The sequence below is a fragment of the Aptenodytes forsteri genome, unplaced genomic scaffold (genome assembly GCF_000699145.1).
Source record: "Aptenodytes forsteri isolate BGI_AS27 unplaced genomic scaffold, ASM69914v1 Scaffold518, whole genome shotgun sequence".
Taxonomy (NCBI): Eukaryota; Metazoa; Chordata; class Aves; order Sphenisciformes; family Spheniscidae; genus Aptenodytes; species Aptenodytes forsteri.
The window spans coordinates 387,085-402,252 of NW_008795773.1; the positions used below are offsets into that span (position 1 = coordinate 387,085).

The 15,168-nt window shown below is 42.6% G+C and overlaps 1 protein-coding gene across 1 annotated transcript in view; it reads right to left on the reverse strand.

Moving 5' to 3' along the window:
- The window catches only part of PNPLA7 (patatin like phospholipase domain containing 7), a 128,147-nt gene that overhangs the window by 62,963 nt on the left and 50,016 nt on the right, over positions 1-15,168 (reverse strand). Inside the window, exons 20-21 of the mRNA XM_009283607.2 lie at positions 4,061-4,121; positions 1,720-1,869 (exon numbers count right to left, since the gene is read on the reverse strand). Of these exons, the coding sequence (XP_009281882.1) occupies positions 1,720-1,869; positions 4,061-4,121 (211 nt within the window). The remainder of the gene's footprint in view (positions 1-1,719; positions 1,870-4,060; positions 4,122-15,168) is intronic.

Sequence of the window (15,168 nt, forward strand, 5' to 3'; positions counted from 1 at the left end):
TCCCATCTCGGCTTTTGCTAAAAAAAAAAAATAAAAAAATAAAAAAAAATACAGTCTGCATGAAAAAAACCCCCCAGCACTGTACAGTATGTAAACACGCACAGTAAAGCGCTGGCAGAAGGTTAAGCACTGTCTCCAAGCGTTGTGGGGCTGAATCAGCAATAGGCTGACCCGACGACCAGAGGCTATCAAGGCCAGAGCGCTTGGTCTACCAGCTGTGTTTTGAACCATATGGCTAGCTGTGTTTTCACACAACACTTTCCTCTTCCCACTGCAGCCGTCTGCTCCATTTTGGCAAGAACTTCAGATGCCAAGGTTGTATAGTACCATCTATAGCTGCCAAGCGCTACACTGACGTCAGTTTAGGAAAAGAAAAGGAAAAAGAAGGGTGAAAAAGGAAAAGGCCAAATGATCATAACAAAACCCCTCGTTTGTTACGTTCTAGTTGCTTTCGGCTAGAATGGTTATTTTTATGCTGAATAGGCCATCTACATACTTCAGTTTTTGTTTGTTTTATTTACAGGCTCCTGGCGCTGTCACACATCAAAACAAGCTGGCAGCAATCCATAAGAAGTACCCATTAGCAATATAGCTACGGCTGAGATCTGTGCTCCGTTATCGATGGAAAATTCTCCTGCCATCTGAAAACCAGAGGAATCTTCAAACGCCCACAAATTAGTACTCACTGTAACACATCTCCACCAAAAGCTGCATACGAATTCATATTTCAAAAGGTGAAAGAGTTCAAGCATCGACAGCTTTTTCTTGTGCCTGCTCACCTAGAAGATTTTTTAAGCAGAATAATAAGGGCCAGCTCCAGATACCCTTAAGGTCAAAAAGGAAATAAGCAATAAATTAAGTGGTTATACCTCAATCATCATGTAACCTGTACTTTTCAAAATAATAAGCCGTGAGATAGCAGACTAACAATTCATCAAAGGACTACAGGAGATTTACTCAAGAGATCTGTGATAGTGTACGAGGATGAGAAGAGGATGTTCAGGAAATGTCAAACTGTAGTACCGAGCGTGAACTGAATTGTGAATCAAAGATACGGTTTTGTGAGCAACTGGAACTTGCACACACAACTTCACCAACTGATAAAGCAATTAACGGCTCAACTGTGAGCTGAGTACATGGTTTTGTGAGCACCAGGCAGACAAACAAGCTGGCAACAAATGGGACAATGATTTAAGACTTAAGTTTGGACTTCCAGTGCCAACCTGGATCTCCTCCACAAGCCTCTTCCACCAAGTCTTACGCTTACCACTCACTGCGTTACCTCAACAAAAGAAAACTGCGTAAGAAATCCTTTGCTGGATGAAGCTGTACAACTTGAGGAAGCCTGAAAGACTCTTGCACATGAGAGAGAGAGAGAATCAGACTCTCAGACAGGCACTGCGGGAAGGGTGCACTGGTGGTGGCATTTGTCCACTGGAGCGCCTGCAGCCTTAGGAGCGCTGATGGCAGCCAAGGTGAGAGGCCCGACAGACTGGCTAATATTTCTGAGTCATTAAGGCCACGAAGTTTTCCACTAAAATCAAATGCACATTAGGGATGGGAACAGAGAAGCAAGAGGCCATGAAAAAGGCTGATCCTGAGCACTGCTGTACCACCACCCCCCCCAACGCAGCATGAATCCACCTTTGACTAATGACAGGTACCCGGCCACACCTCTCTAAAAAGATAAGCAGCATGTAACATGTAAACACTTCTTACCCACAGCACTGAGAGCATGCTTGAGCTCCAGAGTAAAAGCCATAAGTGGCACCTCTTCAGACACCGGCATAATTGCTACCGTGGAGAGATTGCTGGCAGGATTTCCGGCATCCCACTTGCTACTCGAGCTGTGTAATCCAAGAGGGTGACCTGTCCGAAAAGAAAAAACTTGCCATCAGCCAACCCAGAAAGCTAGGTGTCGTTTCATTGCTTTCAACTGCCAGGCAGCAAGGAAAGTGTCACTGAATTGCTTAACCCAAGATAAATGTGACATCCTCCGTATCACATAAAAGGAAAGAGTTCCCACATATTTCATTCGTAAGAGGATGAAGATCGATTTCCATCATTTTTGGCTGCTGACATAGCATGTCTGGGTAAAAAAATCAGGCAATGTTAAAAATATCTGGATGCCAGGAACACGTTAAATACAATGTGCGTTTACCTGACCTGTTAAGAAAAAGATAAAAAGGCACTTTGAACCACTTTGAACGGCCACAACTTTGGAACAGGCATTGATTTAGCCCACAAGAGGAATCAGCTTAACTAACAAAATCCCCAAACCTGTTGTCAGTACCAAAATATTCCAAAAACTAACATTCACTTTTTATGGTATTCCTGATCTGTTTTCAACAAACTAAGTTCCTACAGGGAAGGTGTATCTCCACCTATTTTCACTTCTCTCCAAGATGGGAAAATGTGGAGCTTTACAGATATGTGCTCAGGTGTGTTAAAATAAAATACAGAACCTCTGAAGTAGCTGCAAAGTAACTGTGGAAGTATCTCCAATATAATATGGTAAGCGGAGTAAGGACAAAGAGTATGGGCAGAGGAAAGCATTTTTTGACAGAAGCATGCGATGCATGTGACAAAGATTAAGATCTTCCCAGACAGCTTAGAACAGGAAAAGATCAATGATAGGGGTGTTCTACAAACTGTTCTTTTTATTTTTATACTCTTTCTTTTCTCTTTAACTAAGCCTTCTCAGACAACCTCACTTTGCTGCTAATGCCTATCAACTCAGCTCTAAGTACACAATAAACTCAGTCATCTAAGTTAGGCTCTAACGTCCTGCTTATCTCATTTCACTCAGCAAAGGCCTACGATGCACCATTAAGATGAATTCTTGAGATGGACATATGGAAGTACTTGATATACCGTATGAAAGCTCATTCAAAGTCTATATGCAAGATTGACAGTACCTGCAGGACACAAAGAAATACCAGATAAACTTTTTTCAAATATATTCAGTGATTGAGTTATTCATGTCAAGTCTTTTAAAATAGCTCTGCACAGAACATTAAACAGTTTTTCCACTCCTTTTGGTGATCTTCAAGAAGATATTTGTAGGTTCAAACAAGTTACACATCACTGCTCAACTCTTTCATCTCCACCAGTTCTCCTCCTCAGAACTTCAATGGCCGTTCTCTGACTGAACTCCTATTACTGTCACTAATTTTCCTCCCATTTTCTCCAGATCGCATATTGCCCTATTTCCCAAGCAGCGTGGACTCTGCCCTAGGCCACAAAGGCATTTCAGCACGCACAAAAGTTTAAGTACAATTATCACTAGAGATTTGCACACAACTGATTGTGTGCAGAAAGCTGAGCACGTAAGAAAGAGCGGACTTTGAGATTCACTCCCCAAGGCTGCTCCAAAACACGAGAGTTGACTACCTCATTTTCAGTCTCCTTGGGATATTGCAGAAACAGCAATAAAAGTAATTAAAAGACCCAACCAAACCAAAACCAAACAACCCACAACAGCAAAGAACCCCACAACACCCTCAGCAGTTACCGTGCATCTGTTTTCTTTTAAAAGCTGCTCAAGAAAATTTGGAAAATTTCCTCCTACTCACTTCAATCAGTAAATACACTTTGTTTTGCCTCTGCCACATACACAAAGCTTAAGAACCAATCCATAGCAGACCATTTCCTCTCAGACAATTCATTAAGATAATGCAAACACAGGCATATTAAGTCAGTCTACATGCAGATGCCACTCAGCATGACTATGATTCGAGTCTATTACAGCTGCCATTTCCTTCGAGCTCCCTTTGAGCTCTTCAGATTTCAAGGAAATTTCACTGCTCATATGCAGCAGTACTTTTCTATCTCAATTGCAAATCATTCCATTCCCACACTTAATTAACCACGCTCTGCCAAAAAAAAGATTTGTACACATATATGTAATAAAGTCACCGTTCACTGGTGACAACAGCTAAAATATTTAGCGACAAATTCTCTTTTCAAGTATGCGCTTTCTGTTTCCAGATTTAACAATGTAAATCTAGCTCCGAGGAAGCACCAGCTTCAATGGGAGTAGTCCAGGAATGAGTCTTACCTCCCTGCTGAAGACTGCCAAGAATCTTCTCGCCCAGCAAGTGAATAAGTCTAGTCACAACCTAGCAATGGGAGAGAAAGAAAAAGAAAAGAAACAAACATTCAGGCAGAATGTACTAAAAATAGTGCATCTAAATGGATACTTTCAAACTTTTGTAAGATGTTATCTCAAGTTGAACCATACAGAGACAAGGTTTTATAACCATAGCTTCCTTCCGGGCTGTAACATGTGGTGACTGATCATTTGTCTTGAATTCTTTTACCTTATTTACTCCAATCTGGAAAAACAAGAAAACAAAACAAAACCAAAAAAGGCAGTATTTAACTTGCTTTGGGAACAAAAAAGAAATCCAATTATTTTGGGAAACATGTCAAATTGCATTTTCCGTTCTCCTCTCTTCTCTCTGCAGTGTGCTTGCACCTCTGAGTCACTCTCCTTGTTCCGCGGCTGTTGCACACCTCCACCTTTTGTAGGGACTGAAGGCTCAAAAAGCTTCAAGTCTGTACTCACACAGACCCCCCACACAATCTTGCTTCCACCTGACCCCCTGTGAATTAGTCAATGCTTACAGTAACCAATTTAAGACATCTTGAATAAAAGAGAGAGATACACACTCTAAACACCTGCAGAATCAGAACAAACTATCTAAGAAATTGCTTTCCTCCTCAAATCATCTTCGCGTGGTACCTTTCAAGGGACAGATTTTTCCCCAGCTTTTTTTCCAACAGGACTTACATCGATATTTGAATATTCAAATAGCCAAGCAGAGCTGAAAACTGACAAGCTTATCTCCAACATTAACAATCAATAATTCCCAACAAGTGGTGTAACAGAAGACTAACAATTGCAATAACAAGGAGCGATAGACTTGGAAAATGCATCATTTATTCTGAAAAGCTATGTGCAAATGTTTTACCAAATAAGGAAAAGAGATATTTAAATGCATTAAGAATTAATAGAGCAATCATTAAATACTCTCCCCCAGACAAATAATTCAAGGTCAAAATAACTCTAACCTTCAGGAGGACGTAAAAAAAAAAAACCAAACCCCACAACAACAAAAGTTCTTCAAACTCTTAACAAGCTAAACAAGCAGTAGCAAACGGCTACCTTGGATTTTGGACAAAGACAGACACACTACTCCCGTAAGAACAGGCACTTCAGGATGCATCTTCCAAATAAAAGACTGTGTAAGCATCAAGACAGGTCAGCATGCCCATCAGAATCATTTATATATCCTGCTTTTAAAAAAAAAAAATACAATAAATTGCCCTAGACTATGAAACTCCACAGCTTTACTAAGCGCCAATATTTTTTAAGCGTCTGAAGGAGGAAGGGAGGAGAGCAAATAGGTGGCTTCCAACACAGCGCGACTTACAGCGGAGCAAGGAGTAAGAGCCAAACAAGGTTATTTGAGCAATTTCTGTCCCGTAGCCATAACTGCAAGTTCTTAAAGATGCCACATCAACCATCTCCGCAGTGATCCAAGATCAACTTAACGTTTCTCTTATTTGCACCAACAGTGAACACAATCGTCCATACCCGCTTCGCTGAGAGCACCGACGCAGCACGACCGCTGCCACTAACCAGCAATGGCGGAACGAGGGCAGCTCCCGCCGGCAGGCGAGCTCTCAGCCTCCTCCCTTCTCCTGGAATCTCAGGCAGGATCTAAAATGCTTCCATTTGTCCAAAGTACAACAAGAGCTGATGATCACCCAGCCGACTCGTTACCACTTCAATAACGCCAAGATCTGCGGTTCTGGGATTCAATAAATGGCGCTGGGTGTAGCTATGGAAAATCGCCCCAACTACAGGGAGCAGGGAGGGAAAGAGGGAATTCTTAATAAAAATCATGACGCTGATTGCCCTCGCTAAGGGAGATAACCTGCCTCTCGCGAGCTTTTGCTATACCCAGCTCACACGCATTCACCTAACACCCTGTATCTGCACACTAGGACTTTCCTTAAGCAGTTTGGAAGATGTTGTGAACATTTTACACTTCTGAACCACTTCAAACGTCGGAATTTTAATTACTTACTAAAACCATCTCCTGTATTTATAACTTCTTCTGCTTTACAGACAGCTAAGGAGAGCTCCAGCTAAGTTAAAGAAAATGTCCAAGGTTAATGACAGAACTAAGAACAGAACCTATTGGTCTCATTTTCCAGTTGGCTGCTCCTATTACCAGGAAATATTATTTGTCTTGTTTGCTAGAGCAAACCTTATAGCCTTGGTACGTATAGATATGGAAAAATTATTTCCCTGGTGACTTTGTAAGACAAGCAAATTGCTAACCATAACAGGATGAGTCACTCTGTCGCAGTCATGGCAACGTCGAAGGAACATCAATTTGGGATCGGAGCTAAGAACTGGCCTGAAATTTCCTTGGAGTTTTATATTACATAAACTAAATTTTCTTTCACAAAAAGGCAATGTGTTCCTTTAAAAGAGACTTGTCCATCCATCTGAGGGAGAAGTCAATATAAATCACATCTCTTCATCGACAACAGACCCAAGCTTCAATGACTGACCTACACCCATTACCGTGCAGAGCAGCCAGAGCAGCTCTCACCAAATTCAGTACAACTGGGAGAATTAAAAAAAATTTAAAAAAAAAAAAATCACCACCCTTCAGGTTTCCAGACCCCTTTATTCTAACCCCTCCAGTAACACAGCACGAGAAGAGGGAGCAGCACAGCTAGATACAGCCCAAAAGACTATGACAAGGAAGCCAGGGGACCCAGGGAAGGACCTGGGGTGGCATGGAGGGGGCTGGCTTAGTCTGGGGAGAGGAGGAGGAGGAAGCAAGCAGAAATTAGCCCTCGGGCTGGGAGGTCACGCACAGGGATTGCAGGGAAACTGAGTTATTCCAAGCATGCCTGGAAGAGACAGAGGCAGGAGGAAGGCAGGTAACAGGGCACTGGCAGGCAGGTACCTCAGCACAGACATCTGGGCAGTGATTCAGCAGTCGCTTATTCCCACCCTACCTATTTAGCTGTATTTCGTAGGAAAAGCTCTGGGAATTGGCAGCGAGGGTTTGGGCAGAGGGGGAAGGCAGGAACTCTGGCAGCACTGCTGGGAAAACCGGATTGACCTGGAAGAAAACTGCTGGGAAAACCGGATTGACCTGGAAGGAATACTGAATTTTCAGTCCTCTGGAGGTGCCACACAGCCTCCACCACTGCCCCCAGCAGAGCTGAGCCGGTGATGGACGCGGGTACTGTTTTTCCAAAAGTAGGCAAGACTTCCACCCCCTCTCCCATGCAAACGCCCGCCTTTCCCAAGCACGGTGCCAGAAGAGCGCAGAGCACTTCCCAGACATCTGTACACGCAAAACTGTCTCATTTCCACGGTGTCACCGTCACCCAGGGCTAGACAGCCTTCACAGCACAGTCGGAAGCATCTGGTGTGCTCATCCCTATGGCGCATCCTGGATTTTACAGTCTCTTCTAGCACCCATCCACCCAGCCCTGCAGACACGTACCCCGCTCTCCACAGACACCGAGTCGCAGCCCAATCCACTGGCACAGAATCAGGCGGTTTGGATTTAAGGTTTGAAGAAAAATCTGCACTGCAAAAAGGGAGTGAGTTGGGAGTCCAGACTTATCCAAGAACACCGGGAGGTTTCTAAATCAGGTGAGAATCATTAATTGCCCACGAAGTAAACGCAACTTTTTGGCCCCTTGTACTAGGGACAGAGCCAAACTTGTTTCAGTTTGTGAGGAAGCTGAATTTATCATTCCTCACGATTAGAAACCGCGCTAGCAGTGAGCGGATCCTGCTCAGTTAATCACAGTTAATCACTTCAACCAGTAACGAGAAGCGGAGACATCGATTAGGCACTTCTGTTGTAGGCCAGGCGTGAACAGAGCGTCGCCGTTGAAACTGCCACAGTGCAGGTTAAACTTGTCCTTGTGACACGGAGCGCACTTTATCCTACCCGCTGCTGCCATCTCAAGCTGTGAAGTGACTCAGAAAGGCCACAAGGCTTTGCCAGCAACCTAAATATACACCTACAGGGTCTCGCAGTGCGAGTCTGGACTCTGGAGCCATGGAGCCTGCCTGGGTTGTAGAGATGGCTAGGTCAACTTTCAAAAAAAAAAAAAAAACCCAACAAACAAACCAAAAACCCAAAAAAACCCACAAACCAAGCAAAGCAAACAAAAAAGAAAAAAACCAACAACAAACCAACCAAAAAACCCACAAACCAAGCAAAGCAAACAAATATTCACTCTCCTGAGCTTATGCAAAAGACTTCTCAGGCCAGAAGGAAGAAAACTAACCTTACAGAGCTAAAAAACTGAGTATTTCTCCATCTCAAAAGCTACTTGGGATTCCAGGTGCATCAGCACCATTCTCCAAAAACCCGAAAAAAACCAACAACAAACCAACCAAAAAACCCACAAACCAAGCAAAGCAAACAAATATTCACTCTCCTGAGCTTATGCAAAAGACTTCTCAGGCCAGAAGGAAGAAAACTAACCTTACAGAGCTAAAAAACTGAGTATTTCTCCATCTCAAAAGCTACTTGGGATTCCAGGTGCATCAGCACCATTCTCCAAAAACCCCGAAACCTCTCCTGCTCTCGCAGACCCTACTGCAACTGTAAATTCATAAAACCTGTCCCAGAGCAGGACATTCAGTTGAGACACACATTTTGCAAGGGAAATAAAATGTCATTCCTCCTCCTTCCACCTACTCACCTTTTCAGATTACCTCACCAGAACACTTTTGTGCAGGGCAGGACGGGATAAATGGCGTTAGAGAGCACTTTCCTCAACACAATTCCACCTCTCTGTCCCAGTTTACCACTTACCACCTCCTCTACCTAGAAACATGTTGCCTTCCTGGCTGCTTCTGAATCAACTCCATCCCAGGTAAGACCCACTCGAGCTCTCTTAGTCTCCAATCCCCCCAGCTCCTTCGTATTGAACGTGGAAGTCTGCTTCTGCGTCTGCTACAGCGAAGGCTCTGGGAAACCATTAATTTTCCCTCTGCTTAACTAATGCTGAGGGGAGACCTCATCGCTCTCTACAACTCCCTGAAAGGGGGTTGTAGCGAGGTGGGGGTCGGTCTCTTCTCCCAAGTAACAAGCGATAGGACGAGAGGAAATGGCCTCAAGTTGTGCCAGGGGAGGTTTAGATTGGACGTGAGGAAAAATTTCTTTACTGAAAGAGTGGTTAAACATTGGAACAGGCTGCCCAGGGAAGTGGTGGAGTCCCCATCCCTGGAGGTATTTAAAAGACGAGTAGATGAGGCACTTAGGGACATGGTTTAGTGGGTGGTGGTGTTGGGTCGACGGTTGGACTCGATGATCTTAGAGGTCTTTTCCAACCTCAATGATTCTATGATTCTATGATTCTACAGACCTGCAGCCTCTGCATTGCAGGGCAAGGACTAAACTTCACATTCCCAAGGGCACTGGATTTGCCTACTTTAGGATGACTAATTTCAGTTTCAAAACAAACGTCCTTCAGCGAGGGGGCCAGGCAGTATTGCAGCTCTGCCTCACCTGCTTGCAATGGTGCAAACACACAGCTGACTACTCCATCCATCTCAGGTCTTAGGTGTTATCCTGAGCACCACTTGCTTCACGGCTACTGTAATTCCCACACCAAGTGGTAACGGTCACTCTGCAGCGTTGTATTTCCTATAATCCTTTTAAATATTTCAACCTGTTAGCCACACCTAGCCAATCTTCCAAGGCTGAGTTCTAGTTAAAGCTTTTGTTCCTATTCAACTGTGAAACTTAAGAGTTCCTTTACAATAAGCCCTTTTGAAAGTGATTTTCATGAGAATTCAGTTGTAAAATACTTTCCTATGGATATTTATTTCATTCTGTGAGTAGTACAGATTGCCTGGCAAATTGACTATCTGCTAATAGGTAACCATTATATCTGCTAATAATAGATATATAATATATAATATAATCTGGTAACCATTATATATGCTAATGGTACCAAACAAAGCTTTTCCCCATCTTAGCTAACTTTCAACAAAGCTGATTTAGAGAAATCATGGGAAAATTCCACAAAATATACACCAATAACCAAATTCACAGTAACAAGTAACTGATGTAAAAGGTACTGTGTAGTACAAATCCGTCTTTCTTAGAAGAGAAGAAATATATGTAAGAACAAAACCAAAACAATACATTTGTCAACTCTGCTCCATGCTGCACTAAGGTTCAGATTTAATTGTGTGCTATTTTAAATCTAAGCAAGAAAGCTCCTGTGCAAGAAAGCAAAGGGCCGGTCCCCAGGAAGGGCAGTACCATCCCCTGTCAGTGGTGTCTTCTTGCAGGTCCCTAGTTTAGGAAACCAGCCTTGGCTAAATTAGGCAGGGAGCAAGCCTGACATGCCAGTTTGGATGCTGTACAACCGACAGATAAATAGCACTACAAAACTGAATGTGGTTTTCCTTCCAAGTCTGTTCCGATCCTCTCTAGTGGATCCTCTACCATCACCCAGATCCAAAAGACCAGTATTCTTGCAGTGAACAAGAGGGCTTGCAGGTGAGCTAAGGACTTTCTCTGGTGACTTTGAAGTTTAAAAATAAGATAATTAATAGTTAAGCCTTTAAAACTTCAAATCAGTCATCCAATAGGCCACCTTTAAATTAAATACGTTAAGTAACAATTTATCGGTACCTTCACAGCAAGGTATTATAGACCTTCACATACATCTGTGATTTAAAGGACATGTAAAAGGTCTTTCTATCACACAGAGACCCAATGTGAACAAGCTAGCATGAAAACAGGGCTGCCAAGGGTTTTCTGTTCTACAAAGTAAATGCAGTTGGGGTAAAATAGTAATAACAGCCATTTTATCTATACAAATTCACATAATAGCAGGTTCATTTCTGCGGAGCTCTTTCCAGGAGCTGAGATTATTCTCTACCAGCTTTCTTAAGATTTTTTTTTTGAGGGACATGGGAGGAGGAGAGGTAAATTAGATCATCAACTTGAATAAAACCATGGTGTTATTGAAGCTTTACATGGCCCCAGATCAGATAAAACACTCTGCTTGTTGCAGAATCAGGGAGCTTAGCAAGGGGTCTCCGATTAAAACTTCCAACGGTTTGAGAACTGCCGCGACAAAGCAAATCTTAAATGCTCACTCGCAACAATCTCTGGCACCTTTACAAATGCCACTAAAGCACACAGAAGAACTGAAGCTTTATCCTGGGGCTGTTTGAGCTTCTAACGCTTGTGATCAATTGTGTCTTGAAGAAAAATGTCAGTCTCGCACCACTGCTATGACTAAGCACTTACTCCTGCCTGCCTCATGTCGGGCAGCTACAGCCGGTGACCACGCTTCCGCTGAACATTTTTCTTCTCTCCTTTTCACATCTCCTACAGTCAAGGAAAACTTATTTTAATGGGCCATGAGAACAAGTATAGAAAAATCTAGAAGCATGGCCTCTCCTGACCTATTCCACAGTGCCACATCAAGCTTAAACAACCTGATGCACAATATACACAATGCCTGAGGGAAGCCTTCTGAAAAGAGGGCACGCTACTGCACTCACTTTGTAAGGCAGATAACCCTAGGGAAGGCTCCATCCACTTCAGAAAAGCTCTGGTTAAAATACGCATACAAAGATAGCAGGAGTCAAGATAGATGATGGGTTCTGAATATATTTAAACCCCAAGGGCAGACTTAGAGAATTAAAAGAAAGATGCAGAAAAACTCCGTATTTTCTAGCATGCATTTCTAGCATGCAAAAGGTTCCTTCCACCCCCCACAGCTCCTAAGCAATTTCTCAGTGCAATTTCCATCAGCTACAGCAGGTCTAAATTTCAAGTTGGAATTATAAAAACAATCTCAGCTCAGTAGAGGCAAAGATCATCTATGAAATGTGATCCAAGTTATACACTGATGTTAGAACATCTCTGTAATCTGTTCACAAATTCTGCGCTCTCGCTACTGCTTCGAAACTGCTTTGTGGTGCCAAAAATCGTGAGCTGATTCTCTGTCCTACTTTTCAGAACTGAAGGCAGTGATGAAAATAGAAAGAATCAATTCCCTTTCACTCCTGCAAGGCTGAAAAGCTTCAAGCAGCACCAGAAGCAAGCACCGCGGCTGTCAGAGGAGCAAATGCTCTCGCTGGCTGAGTGCCCCGATGGCTATGCTGGAGAGCTGTGGCCCTCAGGCACGAGTCCCGAGAAAACAGAGGAGAAGTTTTGGACTGTGGACCACTTTCAATTAGGAATGTATAGGATGCCATATCCAGAGTGACTCAAGGTTGGGATGCTTTCCTGAGAAGCTCGAAGATGTAGATTTGACTTCTGCAGACTGAGCAGGATCTAGAAGTCAACTTTTGTCATTTCTGGGCACATACTCTGAAATTTTGGCTGTTACTTATAACTGAGATTAGGTTTCCCATGCTCACCCATTTGTTTCATCCCTCAGAATAACAGGAGCTATAGTGGGTCACACCAAAGATCCCAGCAGACCAGCATTCTGTCTCCGGCAGGACTGAAGCAGATGCCCAGGGGAGAAGACAAAACAGAGGGCGAGCATACGGTGCTTCCCCAAGGATCAGCCGTGCAATTTTTCCAGATTGTACATCACAGTTCAAGGAACTTGAATTACTGTACGGACTAATAGAGCATGATTTCCCTCATTTCGCACTGTTCTCATTGGCAAGCACCACCCACGCTTACAATTTTCTTACCCATCAGGTAATATTTTCTTACAATGCATTCCATGACTGGTGAAAAGTATGCAGGATGAAGTCCCTCCACTAACTCCTAGAATTAAAGGGTTCTTCACCCTTGACAGGAAATAGTAAAGCTCAAGGGTAACTAATTGAAAGGGTAATTCAATCTCAGGAACCGCCCGGTTCTTGGCTGTTAAGATACACCCTAGTTAGGCTCTACAGAAGCTGCCAAGAGGAACACCAAAACAAAAGCAGTTCTCCCTGCTCTGACATAAGAGAACATTTCACCTGACTCAGGGGACAAGCACCAATGTTTGATCACTATTCCACCAAGCGAGACTCAGGTTAACTTAACCTTACCAGTCAGTAGGGGAGCATGTGTTTGACGGAGGCAGAGTTGCTTTTTTTTTTTTTCCCCTCTCCTAAAAGACGGTTTTCTGATTTGCAGAGGACTGAGAGGGAAATCCTCCACCACCCTGCTGAATCACAAGCTAGCTCTTGCTACCTAGTCAATTATTTCAAAACTATTGCACCTGCTATCCCTTCATTACTTTATTACTTCTGGTTGGATGGGGAAAACAACATCATAAATCCTGTGTGTAAATCACTCTACTAGAATAACAGGAGAGAAAATAGGACAGAAAGAATTCATTTGGCCCATCCCTCTGCTCAGCACTAAGCACTACCTCAAACATCGTTTTTTAAGAGGTTATAAAAACAAGTAACAATCTTTTAGCCTTTCTAGGGAGTAGAATCAGCTTTTTCTTAATATCCAATTGCTGCAATTTCTCTACCATTTGTTCTATTCCAATGCGGCGAGTAGCTTATGCCCTTTCTATCAGAAGACAACTTTATACATTTCAAAGAGCTATTGTGTCTTCCCTTAACCTTTCACAGTCTTTTTGCCTTTATAGGTTAATATTTCTAAACACTAGTCAGCCGCCTTTCGGTCCTCTAGACTCTCTTCATTTGGTCTGCCTCTTCCTTCAAATGTGCTGCCCCAGGCTGGTACTGAAGCTTTTCCAGTATCACGAAGAATGCAAGGATTTCTTCACTCCAAAAAACGTTCCATTGACATAGGTTTTTTTCGCAAATGCATGACATTGTTCAGGCATGGTCAGCTTTTGATCCTCTAACGCCTGGATTCTTTTTCTAAGAAACGGCTACGCAGACCCTTTTCTCTGTATGCAATTTATTAGTTTCCAGCTCAAAAACTTGTCTCCAGCATACTCCTTTAACTTTAAAGTTGACTTTGTACTTTCTACTTGACTTCAATCTTTCTACCCTATTGTTTTCCTCCATCACTTCAATGCCCTCTCACTTCAGTCCCTCCTCTCATATCTGATGGACCTAACAGACAAAAGAGAAGATACAAGGACTTTGAGATCATATTAAAAAATATTTTATCTTAGATTCTTAAGACAGTCTGAAGGCATTAGCCGCATAAATCACCTATTTAAAGTCTATCTTACACTCCTCTTTCTATTTCTAACACTTGTTCTAAAATAATCTAATAGTAAGAATGTAACCTCTCACATTTTTTACACCAGTTTAACATCTATTTAGAATTTGGAGATCTCAAACAGCAGCAATAATGTGTTTTTCTAACAACCTTTTTTTTTTTTTGCAACACATCTCCTTAAAAGATCTATTTTAGCATTTTGTTTCATTGCAACTAATTAGCCAAACTATATGCAAGTCTAGAGAAAACTAATTCCATATTCAAAAAGGTCAGGAATTTGAGGCTGATAAGCTGCTCTCTTTAGACATGGGAAGACATGTGAATTCTATTACCAATACATGTTTTGAATTGTACTATAAATGTAACACTCAAGATCAACTTTAACTGCAAAGCAAAAAGAGTCACATCTCCACAGAGAGCACTCTTTAGGGGGAACTAATTCTGCCAACTGATAGAATAGGAAAAGGGAAGAGAGGGAAGAGAGACGCTGAAATCAATTCTTGCCCCAGACAAAAAGGCAGAATTAGAACACAGCCTTTGTGCAGACCAGCGTTCAAGGCTTTACTAAATATTACATGTTCAGTGCTTACTAGTAATTTCCAGTTTGAATGTTTACTAGTAACATTTGAAATCATCGACTATGTAAGGAGAAAGGTGGTTTTAAATTCCAGCCGGCTCATTTCCTCACTTCCTGATCAGTCACAAGGAGAGTGATATTTAAAAGGGCAACTCAAGACAGGATGCCATGCTGTCATCACCCAGTTTGTGGCTAGTTACGTACAGAAGTTGCACGCTGCTACCAGTTCATAAACCTGGGCAGGAAATCTGTTCCATTAAATAGAGAACAGCAGAATTCGAGGACTATTCAAGAGAGATCCGGAGAACAAGAGTGCCTTAACAACCCACAACAGAAGTTCAGAAACACGTAAGCAAAAATAATGCTTACGGGAAAAACAGGGAGATTATTTTTCATTGACATAAC